This window comes from Moschus berezovskii, chromosome 1 (genome assembly GCF_049115385.1).
Source record: "Moschus berezovskii isolate FMDL1 chromosome 1, NW_MosBer_1.0, whole genome shotgun sequence".
Taxonomy (NCBI): domain Eukaryota; kingdom Metazoa; phylum Chordata; class Mammalia; order Artiodactyla; family Moschidae; genus Moschus; species Moschus berezovskii.
Window position 1 is genome coordinate 154,881,516 of NC_142460.1, and position 15,770 is coordinate 154,897,285.

Sequence of the window (15,770 nt, forward strand, 5' to 3'; positions counted from 1 at the left end):
TGGACTTTCTGCTGCTGTGGCTTCCCTTGTATGGAGCAGGGACTCTACGGCACAGGCTCAGTAGTTGCAGTGCTTGGGCTTCCTGTTGCCATGGCTTCTCTTGTTGTAGACAGGGGCTTTGTTGCTTTGTGGCTTGTGGGGTCTTCCCAGACCATGGATAGAACCTGTGTCCTTTGCATTGGCAGGCAGATTCTTAACCAGTGGACCACCAGGGAAGCCCCTGTGTTATGTTTTATACAATATAATCAGTAGGCTGAAGACATTCTGAATAAGGAAATACGGTTTAGTACTAAAGGAGATCAATCCTGGGTGTTCATTGGAAGGACTGATGCTAAAGTTGAAACTCCAATACTTTCGCCACCTCATGCAACAAGAGTTGACTCACTGGAAAAGACTCTGATGCTGGGAAGGATTGGGGGCAGGAGGAGAAGCAGACGACAGAGAATGAGACGGCTGGATGGCATCACCGACTCGATGGACATGAGTTTGAGTGAACTCTGGGAGTTGGTGATGGACAGGGAGGCCTGGCGTGCTGTGATTCATGGGGTCACAAAGAGTCGGACACGACTGAGCGACTGAACTGAACTACCAAGAAGGATTTCCCTGGTGACTCAGTGGTAGAGAATCCACCTGCAGTGCAGGAGACACAGGAGACTTAGGTTCTATCTTTGGGTCAGGAAGGTCTCCTGGAAGAAGGTATGGCAACCCACTCCAGTATTCTTGCCTGGAAAATCCCATGGACAAAGGAGCCTGGCAGGCTACAGTCCATAGGGTTGCAAAGAATCAGTCATGACTGAAGCGATTAAGCACATATGTACCCTACCAACACAGAGCTTAAAATTTATGAGAGAACCAGGAGACTCTTCATACCCTCCTCCCCCAAAAGAAAGTGCCAACTGTCTAATGCTTTCTTTTAGCTTCTGAGAAAAATGAGAGAAACAGAAGGAAAGTGTGCTGGGCCAAGACCCAAAAGACTTGGGCTATAGACTGCCCTTCACTGTTGTCAAGCTGTGTGACTCTGAAGAGAGTACTTTACCCCTCTGACCTTTCTTCATTTCCCTCCGTGATGAAGTGAACACTTTAGAACAGTGTTTCTCCAAGTTTCTCCATGCTATCTTGAGATAGCATGATTGTTTTACAGGGGGTATTGTTAATTTCAGTTAATCTTAAAGAAAAAAAACCTACCACAAAAAACTCCATGATTCATGTAATTATTGTGTAGTATGAGAGTAAAGTGAAAGAATGAGTTAAGTGAAAGAAAAATACATGAGGTTACTAAAATTGCAGATGGATATGACCAAAATTGTGAAGGATGATACTAGAAAGGAGCCAGCCTTCACCTTCTGCCCCTTATCAAAGCAGAGACCAGGATCAGCAGGCAGCTTCCTCTTTTAATTGCTGTCTTGGTCCCTCTCTGCTCTACCCTCCCAGCTTCCATTCAGTGTTGGAAGGGATTCCCATCAATGCTACTGAGAAACCTGCCCCATGCACCCAGTCGCTGGTTTGAGGTCCTTTGGTCTCAAACTGTAATTTGCACAAGTGATCATGTCACCCAGAGCACTTCAGAAATAAAAGTCTTGGTAAGGCCAATAGCATTTCAAATCTCATTTTAAATGTTTATAAAATTATCACATCTTGCCCATAGGTTTCTGCTCCTCAGCTCTCATGAACTCCCTTCTTTGACTTCATACATTCATTTCTTTTATGTGACTTAGGAATCATCTGTATGCTGACCAGGGATGCGATTCTAAAGCTAGAAAAGGAAGGAGTCAATAAGCCTGTTTCCAAGCAGTTCTGTAACATCACACCAAAGCAGGGACTGGGCAACTAAGAAGCTTTGCAATGTCCCCAAATTGCCTTAAACATAAATATTGTGATAAGTAACTTTTTGTTTATGCCCTGCTTTGATCTTCCTACAAAGACGTGACAAATGCAAACTATTCTTAGCAAGGAAATGCAAAATCCTTGGTATACCATGATTGATATGCAAGCACGCAATACAGGATGAACAAGCAAAAATCAGGGTTCCCACCTTAAGGCAAAGACACAGAGGCTGGGCAGATTCCAAGAATCTGGCTGAGGAATTCAGGGGCAGGAGAAGGGTAGCAGCTTTTAACTAAACCTGATTAGAAGCCCCAAAAAACTGAACTGAACTGAACTGATTAGAAGCAGGAGAATGCAAAACAGAATTGGGGGAAACATTTCTTCTTCCCTTCCCTACACACTCTAGCTTCAATTGCTAAACTCCCTGGCAGAGGCAGCTTCCTCTTTAATTGCTGTCTTGGTCCCCCTCTGCTCTACCTCTATTTCATGAACATCATGAAATGGAGCATCTGGAAGGGCCTAGGGACGTGACTGTCTGCTCTTCAGGGAATCTGTGTCCATGCCTTGCTCTTGTTCAGTCTTGAAGTCATGTCCAACTTTTTGCAGCCCCATGGACTGCCAGGTTCTTCTGTCCATGGGATTCTCCAGGCAAGAATATGGGAGTGTTACCATTTTATTCTCCAGGGGATCTTCCTCACCCTGGAATTGAACTCATGTCTCCTGCATTGGCAGGCGGATTCTTTACCACTGAGCTGCCAGGGCAGCCTGCTCTGTGATGATTCGTGATTAGCTCGGTGATGTCCTGGTCCCTGGCTATGTGTGTGTCAGCAAAACTTAGAATTAGATACTGAAACTTGGGCCAAGAAGGCTGAAGCAGTGTGTGGCCCAGCTAGTGAGAGGACTCCATCCATGGTGGCAGGAGATGTGGATCCATTTCCATTCTGCATCTCCTTATCCACCTGAGAGAGGGAAAACTTTGCCGCTTCTTCACCTTACCCTGAAACGCTACATTTTCTCCTCTTCCTTGGTTTCATCCCCAGGTATGGATTCTGTGGGTTCTTGGCTCCTTCTTTTACCCATCTCCAGTGAGTTCTTGATTTTATAGATAGTGGTAGTGACCAGATGGTGAGAACTGGTATAACTATTCTATTGTGAGGGCCATAAGCCCTTGGGCGAGTTACGACCGTCTCTGAGCCTCAATTTTCTCCTGTGAGAAGCAGTGGTAATAGCAGTACTTACCTCCTGGTGCTCTAGGAAGAATTTAACAACATGGAATATCTAAGGCACCTCACGTGCTTCTTTGCACAGAGCTCACAGTTAACACCTATCTAATAAACCACTGTGGTTCTCCCTTATTGCAGAGTACATCTCCCCAGGGAAGATGAAGACAGATCTTCAGAGTCCTGGAAAGAAATATAATCAATTAAAACAGATCTCTAAAACACATTTTACTGAAAGAGAAAAAAATAATATCTTTTAATTCTCTACCTGTGATGGTACCTAAACCGTCAACAATGCTGGCTTTTCTTTAAATCACTGATTTCAAGAGATAAAAATCTTACCCATTTGAATCCAATGGACTGTTCTACCCACCAATCCAGGCACAGTCAATGCCCCGTGGAGTAAAACACAAGTTCTGTGACTTCTTTTTCTGCATCTAAGCCAGGGAATTCAGTAAATGAGCGGTCAGAGCCTTGGTGCTCAGACTTTGGCGTCCATGCAGGGCAACAGCTGCCCAGTGGGCTCTGGGAGTCTTCCAGGCTTGTCTGATCACTCTCCAGGTTTGTGTCTTTCAGTACCAGGGATTTCTCCTAGGAAGACAGTCAGAACTTCTGATGCTGCCGGCCATCATTGAGGGAAAGAGTGTAAGAGTGAATTGATACCATCGGTTTGTTGTTGTTTGCTGTTTAGTCACTAAGTCATGTCCGATTCTTTTGCAACTCCATGGACTATAGCCTACCAGGCTCCTCTGTCCTTGGATTTTTCAGGCAAGAGTACTGGAGTGGGCTGCCATTTCCTTCTCTATGATGCCATCAGTAGGTGCCCAGAACCCCATTATTAGGAATTTGATGATTCATTAGCAGTTGTATGGCACTCCCTCCATCTTTCCATTCCCACCCTGTTTTACTGACAGTTTTGTGGAGCTGACACTTAAGGGCTCTGGGTTGCCTTGGGTCATGGTGACTAGCTGCCCATTCAGGAAAGTAAGGAATTTGAACCATAGGGGTTGACAAGTGCATTCATGGATCAAGGCCTTTCCCCACCTTATTAACTAAATAATGCTGCTTGGATATCCAGAGGATGACCAAAGGACAGAAATTAGTACAAATCCCTTCTGGCGTCAATCCAAAGATTTTTTTTTTTCAGACTTTATCCTATGTTTGAGCCCTCCCCAACTAAGAAGAGTGAAATTATAATGGTAATTTTATTTTTGGCAACAGTTTGTCTTGAACCAATTTACCTGGTTTCCTCCAGATTGTCTCCTAAGGAGATGAGGGCTCCTTCTTTCAGTGGGTTTGATGACTCAGAAGCCCATCACATCGCACAAAGGTGGACAGTGGAGATAACCGAATTTTTGTTCCCGTTAAAAGAAGAAAAAAAAAGAAGGTAAGAATAAAATGTCCCTGTGGGATGTCCTCTGAGAGTTGGTATGGGAGAGCAAGAGGCAGCCCCCAAAGGGGCCGGCAGTCTTGGTGTGCCAGGAGAACTCCAGAAGAGACCACCTGCAGAAGGCTGGGACTAGGACCCAGAGAGAACTAATGACAGGCGTGGCTTCAGATTTGCTGATGAAATTTCCTAAAGTAAAAAATCCAAACCTACTGCTGTGATCACTCATTTAACCTGTTTGCTATCAAATGTGTTTTCAAGAAACACATTTTATTATTGTTTAAAACACATTTTAACTTGTTGGAGCAAATTCGACCATCTGCAAAGGGAGTGAAGGTTGTTAATATGACAGTAGATTGACCTCCCATCTGATGACAATCCTCTCCACCTAACAAATTAGCTGTGAAGGCTGCTACAGTGAGTTGTGTAATACACTTTGAATTTTACCAAGCCAGTGGTAACAAGGTGGATTTGAACCCTAGAGACACAACAGCAGAGTGAGTTGTTTATATTTACACCTTGTTTGTGTTCACTTTAACTCAGAGTGTAGCTTATTTATATTCATATATAAATGGCTCATTGTAAACCAAGAGTGTATTGGAACAAAGTTCAGCTACAGATGACTTCAGTTTTTTCTTGTCAATTTCCTTCTCAAAGAGAATTCAAAGCAAATCAATCCTTCCTATTAGGTATAAGTATTGCCAACAGTCCATGTAAAAGACAATAATAAGGAGAACATTTTAAATGCCTTAAAGGTGTCATCTCCTCCAGCTAACATATAAGCACTCACTTCAAGTGAATCTGTGGAGTTTGCAGTAAGAAACACACATGAGATATCTCAACTTCTGGCCAAGCTGTTATTCCTTTTGCCTCATATTCAGTTAATCTGATTAAAAATTAGATGGGAAATTAAATGTATTACCATAGCAGAAGGATGTGAGACTGGGAAGAAACCGGCATGATGAAAAATGATGCTGATAATTTATGAAGACCTATGAAGGAAATTTCTGATCTGACAGCAGTGTTCCCATTTTAGGAAGGAAAACGAAACACAAGCAGGAGGAGGAAGAATGAGAAAGGGGAGGGGAGAATGAAAGAATTAGTCTTCAGGGTAGAGAATCCTCTCCTATGGGAATGTATTTACTGTTTTTCTTAACTGTGAAAACCATCATCAGATGTTGACAGTTGATCTTGTCCTTGCTTAGGTCTCCAATCCATTTGGGTGACTTTAAACTGGAAGTGATACTATACCACCCCTTTATTTGAGTAAAAAGTATCATCATCTTTTATTTCAAGAAAAGTAGTACCTGTTCTTAAGTAATTGTCTCCCCTTGGGAGCCCCCAAATGACAGCACCTCTCATTTCTTTCTTGATATATGCAAATTTTGCTACACAGGTATTTAGACCTTGCAACTCTCAACACAGAAGATTTTGTGCTGCTCATCCCTCGATCAAGCAGGAAATCTTCAGGGAAATTTGAACTTGCTCATGTCCATAACAACTCTTTTAATAAAACAATGCATTACTGACCCAACGTCTGACTACGTAAGAATTCATCCTTTGGTACATTTCTATGTTACACAAAGGTTTTCAACTGGTAAAGGTCTTTCTATTGTATGAATATTTTATGAAAAAATAATCGCATATCCTCTGCATATAATCTTTCAGGCTCAAACTGCAGCAAGAATGAAAGGTGACTATGGTTAAAATTTTGCCCTAAAATCATAATGTTAAATTGTCAGGGATATTTGAAAACAACAACAAAACCTTTCCTCTTTACCTATCTTTACCCATTTCATCTCACTCTCACATTATTTTAAAGAAAGAAAACTTCATTGCATATTCTAGCAAAGTGTGTTGATGGGGGAAGATTTAACAGAGCCAGAGAGAATGTGCACGGAGTGAGAAAGTGAATTGATGGATGGATGGTTAAATGAATATAAATGAACTGACACCTTTACAGGAAAATAACATTTCTTTTCTTTTTTTATTCTATAGATCAGTGGGTTTTGTATCTGTAATTCTTTCATATCAGCAAAGAGGAAATAAACTCTCATGTAAATCATTTTCCCCCCATCTGGAGCATATTAAAACCATGCCCCCACCTTTTTTTTCTCTTTTAAGCAGACTCCTTTTTCCCTATTTGCTTATCAGTTCATCCACCATTACATTTTAAATGAAATTGCGAGACCCTTGTCCCTCCCCAAATTTCAGCCTGATGTAAGAAAGTGGGAAGCAGACTTTTCTTGCTTTAGAATAGTGACCTAGATTCAATTACAGATAGACCCAGAAGAGAGAAGTGACACCTCACAATTTTCTTAGAAGTCTCGAAGAAAAAATTAGAAATCCCAAAACAATACTTAGTGGAAAAGAATCTGTTTATTTCCACATTCTACAGGCTTATTTTTTCTCTTCCTTAATTACATTGCTTTGGTCCATTTAATTATTTCTGCTATAACATCACAATAGGCTTCCCAAGGGATATTAGATTCATAAAAATCAAGGAAATTTCTGATTTTGTTTTTGAGAGTGGGTTTCTATAAACGGGGTGTGTGTAGTCCTGCAAACTGAACCCAAACAAGATAAAAAAAATAATCTCATAAAAGGTATATTTTCCCCCTTATGTTCTAAAGAAAAACCAGACAAATTACAAAAGCACATTTCTTATAATTGCACTGCAGACAAAGCATTGAACAAGGAGGGGGGTGGAACTCAGGGGCATATATGTTTTACTGGTTTTCCAATTACTGTGAAAAAAATGTGGTCAAAAGAAACTGAAAGAGGGGAGAATCCTGTGATTGTGCTTATTGACTTTTATCATTAAATTAAGCATATAAATGACCTGAACGGGTGGCTTGGTATATTAAATTAAAAAAAGAAGAAGAACAATGATTCTCTCTTCCTTTTCCCTCCCTCTCTGATCTCAGCCTGAAAGGAGTCTCGGGGAGATAAGAAAGATGGGATTCGGTTGCGCTGCTCTGGTCCTTCCTGCTTCTCCCGGGATTGGGAAGCAGTTGCCTTTCACGCAGGATTTCCCCGCGGGGTTTACAAGAAGCGGTCTCAAGCCGGGGTTGTCCCAAGACCAAAGCCCTGGGGAACCTTTGAAATGCTCGAGCGCAAGGGAGGCGGCAGCGGGCGGGCGTGGACACTTCGACCCTCGCCTCGGGGTTGGAGCCGCCCAGCGTAGGAAGAGGGCAGAAGAGGGCTCGCGTCTACGCGGGTATCCGAAATGAAAAAGCTGCAAACTACGCAGAAGTCCGGGGCTGAGGTGCAGAAAACAGAGCAGAGCGCCGCGTGGGTTCTCGGACACCTCGTACGAATGGGTTTTCCTAGAGAAATTATTTCAGATTCTGGAAACAGGGCTCCACTGGGCGCTGGCCGCGGCACTGGGGACATGGGTGCGAGCCTGGCCCAGCAAAAAGGGCCCCCCGGGTCGCGCAGAGGAGCGCAGCAGGCTCCAGGCCCCGGGGGAGCCGGCGGAGGATTGTTTCATTTCAAAGTGAAAATCTGCAGGCTTTGGGAAACGATATTCAAAAAAGTATATAATCTCCATATGCCGCTCAATGGAGGATCCTCATAATTTACAGCGGCAGATAAGGCTAGAGGGTGTAATAAAAAATCTGAAGCCCTCCCCTCCCCCTAGCCGCCTCCCCGGAATTGCACCTTGGGCAGCGGAGCAGAATCCGGAATGTGAACTTCTCCCGACATATGTTTCCCGCAGATAAGTAAACAATCTGGACGTGAAATGGAAATGGTAATTAATGCAGTAATGCTGTTACACCTCGAGTGTGCAAATCCCATTGACTCGCCGCGCCACGGGGGGTGCCGGGCTAACGCGGACTGGAGGCGTGCGCCTCGGCCGCCGGCTCCCTCCTTCTCCTCTCCCTCCTCCCTCGGTCCCCGGGCGGGGCGCCCGTAGAGCCCGCGGGGGCTTGGCCCGGCTGCAGGAAGTCGGGAGCAGCTAAGCGGCACTCGGGACTCCGGGATCTCCGCCCTGCGCCAGCTAGGAGGGTGCGCCGCGCCAGCTCTCCCGCGGCACCCGGCACGCGCCTCACACCCACCTCCCCTCCTTCTCACCGCCCATTAGCGTCCGCAGAGCCTCAGGGCTCCGAGGTGCGGCCGGACCCTGAACACCCTGGAGAGGCAGGGAGCGGCGGGCGGCGCCAAGGCCCGGAGGTGCAAAGAGGATCCGCACTCAAGTGCGGTGGATCGTCCACCACGCGTCCGTGGGGGTCTCCTCCCAGTTCCAGGCCGAGTGGAGCCCGGCAGGCCGGCAGAGTTTTCCGAAGCCCCTTCAGTGCCTGCCTCGAAGGCGGGGATCCCGAATGCATTGCTTCTCCCAGCTCAAGACTGAAAAAGTTTGGAAACGGCCACCGCCTGCCAGAGTGGCGCAACTCCTTCACTTGGCAGCAAAGAGGAAGCTCGTGGACTCCTTTCGGTCTTGGCACCTGCTCCCTTTTCCAACTCGTACCAAACTCTTGGGGCCTTTGGCGGGGCGGGTGTTGGGGGTCAGAGAGGATGCCCAGAGCAGAGATGCGAACAAAGAGGGCGGAGAATCTAGGAAGGCTGCCCAAGAAGGTCCCGGGCCTGGGGCTCTTCCCGCTTTCCAAGAGCACAAGTCACACCCGGGCCCCAGGGACAGGCGAGGAGTTCACGAGTGACGCTCAGCTGGACGCAGGTCAGGGGGCTGTACGAGAAGGGGGTATCGAAGCTCCCTCTTTTCTCTTTCAATCCCCTCCCAGTGCCACGGCGGACACTACCAAGCTGCCGGCCTCAGGAGCGCACAGAGCCGAGATTCAGGCAAGGCGACCGCAAGTCTCGGGTTTGGTGTGGATGCCCCAGGATTTCTAGCGGCCCACACCCTCCCCCAACTTAATGTTGTTTCTTCGTTACTCTGCGGCGGCCCTGCGCTAGGGTTTCTGGCTCTAGGACAAGTCTCATCCCATAGCGCTAAGAAAGAAATCAGCCCAAGTAGTGCTCCTGGGTCTGCGAGGTCTCCGAGGCCAGGGCAGGGCCACAGCCTAGGAGCGCGCGCCCCTCGGCGGAGGCAGGAAGCACCGGCCCCAGCGTCTCCTGAACCCAAATCCAATGGGCCCCTTCTGCCTCTGTCTTCCTCTTTTAACACTTATACACAGGTACAGTGAGCGCAGTAAAGAGATGAGAGTTCTTAACAGGAATCTTGTGAGTTACCGGATATTCAAATTCAAACGACTTGAAATTAATTGTCCGCTTGAACAATGGTGGCAAAGCCTGAGCTGGGAAGGAGCCGAAAACAAAAAACAAAAAACCAACGAGTCCTCCAGGGCAGTCCTGGCGCCACCGCTCTCCAAGTTTCCTGGGCCTTGGCAGTCTGGGATCTCTCCAAAGAAGCTGCCCGCGCTAGAGAGGGTTCTCTGGATGTTGTGATGCAATGAAAGTCCTCTAGGCCCTATCCTGTCTGAAATATCACCCTGTCTTAAATGACTGGAGAGATTCCTGGAGGTTATCTAGATCCTGTTTTAAAATGCAAATGTTAAGGGGTCTCAAAACCCAGCCACTACCACCTCAGTACGTCTTACCCTTAAGAAGCCGATCTTTCCCATCAATGAAGTTAGCAGTTCTAAGGAAACTGATATTAAAAAAGAAACTGGAAGGGTACCAAAGGTGTTAGGAGTCGGGTCCAAAACTGGGGAAGGGCAAGAAAAGCTGCAGAGGGTCTCCAGGAGAAGCCAAGGACGGAGGGTATCCAACCATCCTGCATCTCCCAGAAGAATGTGGCCAGTGTGTCCTTGAGCAAAACGGCTGCCAAGGTTTAAGAAAGAAAACCTAACAGCCAAACAACTCTGCCTCTGCCGGGCCAGCGCCTCCCGCTGCCATCCGGAGCGGTCTGTTGGCTAGGTTTCCGCGCTCCTAGAAAAAGCCCAGTAGAGGAAGGGCAGGGGCAAGCGCAGCTTCTATTGGGTCATTTTTTGTTGTGGTTGTTCCTTGGAAGCAATCGCACCCGCAGGCAAGAGGCCCGGGTCTGCCCTGCAGAGCCTGCCCGAGGGAGGCCCGGGTGGCCGGCAGAAGTCCCGGGCTCTCGGGCCGTGGGAGGCGCGCCAAGCGCACAGGGGTGGATGGAGTGGCCTCCTGCAGAGTCTCGGGCGCCCGGCGCGCTGAGGGAGCGCTCATTCTCCCGACCGAGCAGTCTACCCGAAAGAACTCCTGGTGGCTCTTTGCGCGTCGCGCGCTCGGGAGAAGCGGCTCTCCTCGACTCCGGCGGGCGGGGCACTGCGCTCCCTACAGGTTTGCTTTAATGATTTTCTTGAAAGAAAGAGACAGTTGTGAGCAAACAGGTTTGACAGGGACTGCTCCCCCCCTCCCCGCCGCCACCCCCAGGGGATTTCTTTTTGTCTGCGTCTGACTTCAAAGTCAGTAATCGGCCCGTCAGCGGCTTGACGGGAAGGATTTGGGCGGTTTGTTGGGGCGAGTCCCGGCCGCGCACCTCGGTGGAGGCTCGGCGGCCCGCGGGGCGCGGGAGGCCGAGCTCAGGCAGGTCCCTGCTGGGGCCAGGCCCCAGGAGCGCAGACAGCTGCGTATACCCAACAGCCCGGGATGGAGAGGAGGTGTGATCGGCAGAAACGGCCGGAGCTAGGTCTGCGGCTTTAGGTCCCAGGACCTGCGCTGGGCCCCCTGCTCCCTGCTGGCTGGAAAGAAGCCTCGGCGAGCCAGCAACCGGCGCACCCCAGTTTCCTGGAGCTCCCTTCCGAGTCCCCAGGGCCGGCTCAGTCGGGAACCTGGGTTTCAGTTTTCCCACTGCCGCCGCCTGAAGCCTTCCACACTCGGACCCACCTGGTGCCCCGTCCCAGCCTAACCCCGCCTGGAAGTCGGCTGGGCCGGCCGGCGGGGCGGTGCGCCGGGTTCCTCCTCGGCCTGGGGTTCACTGTGAACCCAGGGTGTTGGTGCGCCGGGCTCTGCGGGTAGACACCCAGACCCCTGTAAGCTCCATCTTAGAAGATGTTAAGGGACACTGAGCTATGAGGGAGATCAGAGCGGTTGACAGGACTGTCAGTTGAGGTTATATCAGAGCGAAACCGCGAAGCCTCCGCCCTGGGCCTCCAGGGCTTCCTAGGGGGCGGGAGGAGGGGCTTTCCCTAAGCGCCCGGAGCCCCCAGACCGGACGGCCACCAGAGGCAAGTCACTTCCTAATTGTCTCGATTTGTAAGAGGGTTTTGTGATGCTAAGTAAGCGTGGCGCAGCCCGCCCGGCCTCCCCCCCCGACCCCCCTCCCCCAGTCCGCCTTTGTTTACCTACGCCTGATCGCTCATTTATTTATCTATCTATTATTTATAGGCGTCCCTTCCTATTCAGCGCCCGTGTATGTTAATTGTGTTATACCATTTAATTCTAACATCGGTCTCAAAAGAGCTCTTAATGAGAAAAGCATATACAACACGGATCACTTTGCTATTCAGCTCAGCCAGATGGACAACTGCTAACTTTTTTTTTTTTTAATAATGAAAATCCCCCTTTGACAAAGGGGCTCAGATGAATAGGCTCCAAATAACACCTCAAACACTTCTAATTGTTTCGAGGACAATATGCTAATCCGTGGTTTTCAGCTTTGGTGTCTGTTGACAACGTTTCAGTGCACTTGTAGCCACCGACTCTTTGGAAACAACCGAGGCAGGGCACAAAATCCCTCAGCAGCAGCAGAAAGCAGCCCAGCCGCTAGGCTGCCCCCGCCCCCCGCTTCGCCCCACTCCCCTTCGACCCCGCACCTTATCAAAGCCAGTGAGAAACGCAACGGACCTCAAAAATACTGGTGAGCTCGGCTGTGGGGGTGAGACTAGGGGGGGACAAGGATTAGGAGGGCACCCTTCGATTTTGAAAACAAGTTCTGGAAGGAATCAGACGGTCCTTTCTCTCTGTGAAAACCAGAGCAATCTTCAAGCTAACATTCACCCACCAGGGATAAGAAAAAGGCCATTTCCCTTCCTTAATAAACACAATAGGCTATGAGTTATTCAATTTTTATGATGTTTACAAAAATTCCTTGTGGGAGCTGTGTCACTATCGCCTGCCTTTTCCTTTTACATCTGCAGGGTCTTAGCAAAAAGTCTCCCACAGTCAAGAGTGGGAAACTACCACATGTTTTTCAATGTTTCTTAGACTTTTATATTTTAACATAGAAACCAGTATAGAGTGCCCCCCGAACCCCCAGAAGACCTAGCAACAGTGTTTTCAGACAACTTATTTAAACAAACAAACAAACAAAAAAAACCATTCCACTTCTCTTTCTCTGGCATTGAACTTAAACACCCACCGCAGGACATGGCGCTCTGCGGGCACCTGGTGCTTCTCTCGATTCCTTTGGAGTTGGTTTAAAAGAAGAAAATGCACTCAAATTTCAGAAGTCTAGGTCGGCCTTTGTCTTACTGCATTTGCTCCTCCAAGTGGTCTGACCACTTTGTGAAAAATGCAAGGAAGGAGTGAAGTCCCAGGAGCGGATAACTTTGTCCAGCCTCTAAAGGCAAAACGTGGATCCAGAGGGCACGATAGGGACAAACCCTAGACTCTGGGCCCCTAGGCACCCGACCCAAGGGCCACCAGGCTCAGCCCACGCAGGCCAGCTGCCAGCACCACTGCTGAAGTCGCTCTGTGTATACTCCGCCTCCTAGCCACCCAGCTCCCCAAGACCTTGCCTCTCCACTTCAGATTTTATGCACATCAAAGGTTACTTTTTGCAATGACAGATTGTCTTTATTCAAAACATCTTTGTTCAACAAATGAACAGAGTAAGGAGGTGAAATCCTTCTAGGTACATTTCCAAGACATTGTCAAAACATTTATGACCATTGAGGATGTTTTTATTTTCTTTTAATTTTTGTTCACTTTCTACTTCCTGACTTTATAACCTGACATTCTGTCTAAAAGTAAACTTAGGTCTCTAGGAGCACTGCTTTATACAAAGTAAATAACCATGTGGGTCCTTTTGTTTTACCTTTTAAAGAAGCAAACACTATCGTAGCATGATTTTAAATAGAAATGTTTTCCTTTCTGTGGTTTTAAACTTTTAAGCCTTTCCCCCCACACATGAAGAGCAAATGGCACCTAGTTGTGTCTGATGGCAAAACACAAGAGACAGCTATTTCTTCAGGGTGCAAGAGAAAAAAAATATTCATATTCTAGATATAATACCAGGATCTGGGAGTTCTGGAGTCCAAAGCCCATCAGAGTAAAGAGAAGGGGACATAAATAAAGCAAAACTGCCTACTTTTTTCTTTGTCCAAAGAGGGCACAGTCGGAGGTTCGTTTTGGGACTGTCGCGGTAGGGGCAGCTGTATAGCTGTCATAACCGTTCACAAGTTTCTGGCACCTGTCTGCGCCTTGGGTCCGGCGGGACGCCCCTACCATTCCCGTGCAAGAGAGAGAGGCAGAGTCTGGGGTAGGGTAGGGGGCATCTGCAGGCCCCGGCTAGGCGCAGAGGACAGGGTGCAGGCCCCGCGTCCAGGCCGCCCTCCAGGTCTGGCCGGCCGGGGCGGGGGTTACATGGCCGTGGCGTGGGCTGACGAATAGGGGTCTATGCCGGTCTTGGTCATGCCCGGGAAGAGGATGTAGGCGACGGGGGGCTGCAGGGTGGAGGCAGACCAGGCGGTACAGTTACAGGGCACCACGTAGCCCGGGTTGGTGGGGGACGGGTGCGTGTGCGTGTGCTGGCTGGGGCAGCTGAGGCTGCCGAAAGCGCCGTTCTGGTAGCCCAGGGTGGACGCGTAGGGCAGCGCGCCGGTGGCCAAGGTGTGGGGCACTTCACCCATCTTCTGGATGGCGCTCGAGCTAAATTGCGCGGGGTCCAGCAGGGAGTAGGGCGCCGAGGCGGGCGGCAAGAAGGCCCGGGCTTTCTCGGGCGCGCTCAGGAGGCCGTCGGAGGCCCCCACGGGCAGGCCGGCAGCCTTGAGCGGGTCCGTGTCGCCCAGGTAGGGCAGGGGGAAGACATACCTGTCCTTCTTCAGCAGGTTCTTGGGCTTGCGCCGCGGCCGGTACTTGTAGTCGGGGTGCTCCTTCATGTGCTGGGCGCGTAGCCTCTTGGCCTCATCGATGTACGGCCGCTTCTCTGCCTCAGACAGAAGCTTCCACTCGGCGCCTAGGCGTTTGCTGATCTCTGAGTTGTGCATCTTGGGGTTTTCCTGGGCCATCTTGCGCCGCTGGCCTCGGGACCATACCATGAAGGCGTTCATGGGTCGCTTGATGTGGTCTGAAGGTTTGGACATGGTCCCGGAGGCTAGGCGGGTTGGGGTGGGGAGTACAGCGGCTCGGCAGGCGAGCCTGGACGCGGTGTTCGGTCTGCCTGTCTGTCCGTCCTGAGCCTGGGTTCTGCGCTCCCCTCGCCTCCGCACCGCAGAGGGGAAGCCAGAGAGAAGCGCTAACCCCGCAAAGTTCAGCTGATCATGCCAGTCCCGGCACCCAGGCAGGCCCCGGGGGGCGAGCGGGGGCAGGAAGGGCGGGGGGAGGAGAGGGTGGCCGGTTTGGGGGGCTGTCGGTGCCAGAGGCTGGGGCCCAAGTACGGGAGTCTCTGGGATTAAGTGGCCAGGTAATTTGCTGGCGAGGGCAGGAAGCTCCTCCTTCTCTCCCTCTCCACCTTCGCCTTCTCGGGTCCTCTTCTCTCCTGTGTCTACGGCCGTGGCTTCCCTCCCCCCCGCCCGTGGCTTTCCCGGAGCTGCCTCGCCTAGCGCAGCACCTGGCTGAGAATGCGGGGAGGCTGGTGAACGCGAGCCAAAAGCGGCGAAGTTCAAAGGCGAGGTGGGCCCGGACGGCACGCACTCTGACATAAGCGCGGGGCGGCGACTCCCCAACCTGGGCGCCAATCAGCAGCAGAGAAGGCGAGGGGGCGCACCTGCTAGCGCGCCCGCCTAGGAAAGAGAGAGCGTGACTGCTGGGGGCGGGGAGAGGTGTGAGCCAGAGCCCCGGAGAGCCAGAGAACCCAGCGGCCGACTCCGGACGCCGGATTTGGATTCCACCTTGTTTCTGGCAGTGTCAACAAATAAAACTCTCCGTGCCCATTTTCTTTCCCAGTTGTGCGAAGGAGAAATAGGGCTTCGAATACAAAGACCTGGGGAGGGGAGTGCAGAGGGAGCAAGTTGAGAGCGCGTGTTGATAAATAGGACAGCCTCGCCACGAAATGCAAGGACAGCACTCCCCCCGCCCCGGCCCCGTCAAAGATCCTTGGAAGCGAAAAAGAATATATCAAACTCAGGTTAAAAAGCGAAATAAACTTTTCGCGCAGTGCCCTGGGCGGTCCTTTGGCGGCGTTCTCACTGGACGCCGGTGCGGCTCCGCCTCCACCCTGCCCCGGGATTCGGCACCCGGGCGAGCTCAGCCGT

The 15,770-nt window shown here is 49.9% G+C and overlaps 1 protein-coding gene across 1 annotated transcript; it reads right to left on the minus strand.

Moving 5' to 3' along the window:
- Positions 1-13,937: 13,937 nt before the first annotated feature.
- On the minus strand, positions 13,938-14,660 carry SOX14 (SRY-box transcription factor 14). Its single transcript, XM_055420131.2, has one exon. The coding sequence runs from the start codon at positions 14,658-14,660 to the stop codon at positions 13,938-13,940; it is 723 nt and encodes a 240-aa protein (XP_055276106.1).
- Between the last annotated feature and the right edge of the window lie 1,110 nt (positions 14,661-15,770).

Excerpts from the sequence above, each read along its gene's own strand:
- SOX14 (XM_055420131.2), bottom strand. The coding sequence starts at position 14,660 with ATGTCCAAACCTTCAGACCACATCAAGCGACCCATGAACGCCTTCATG.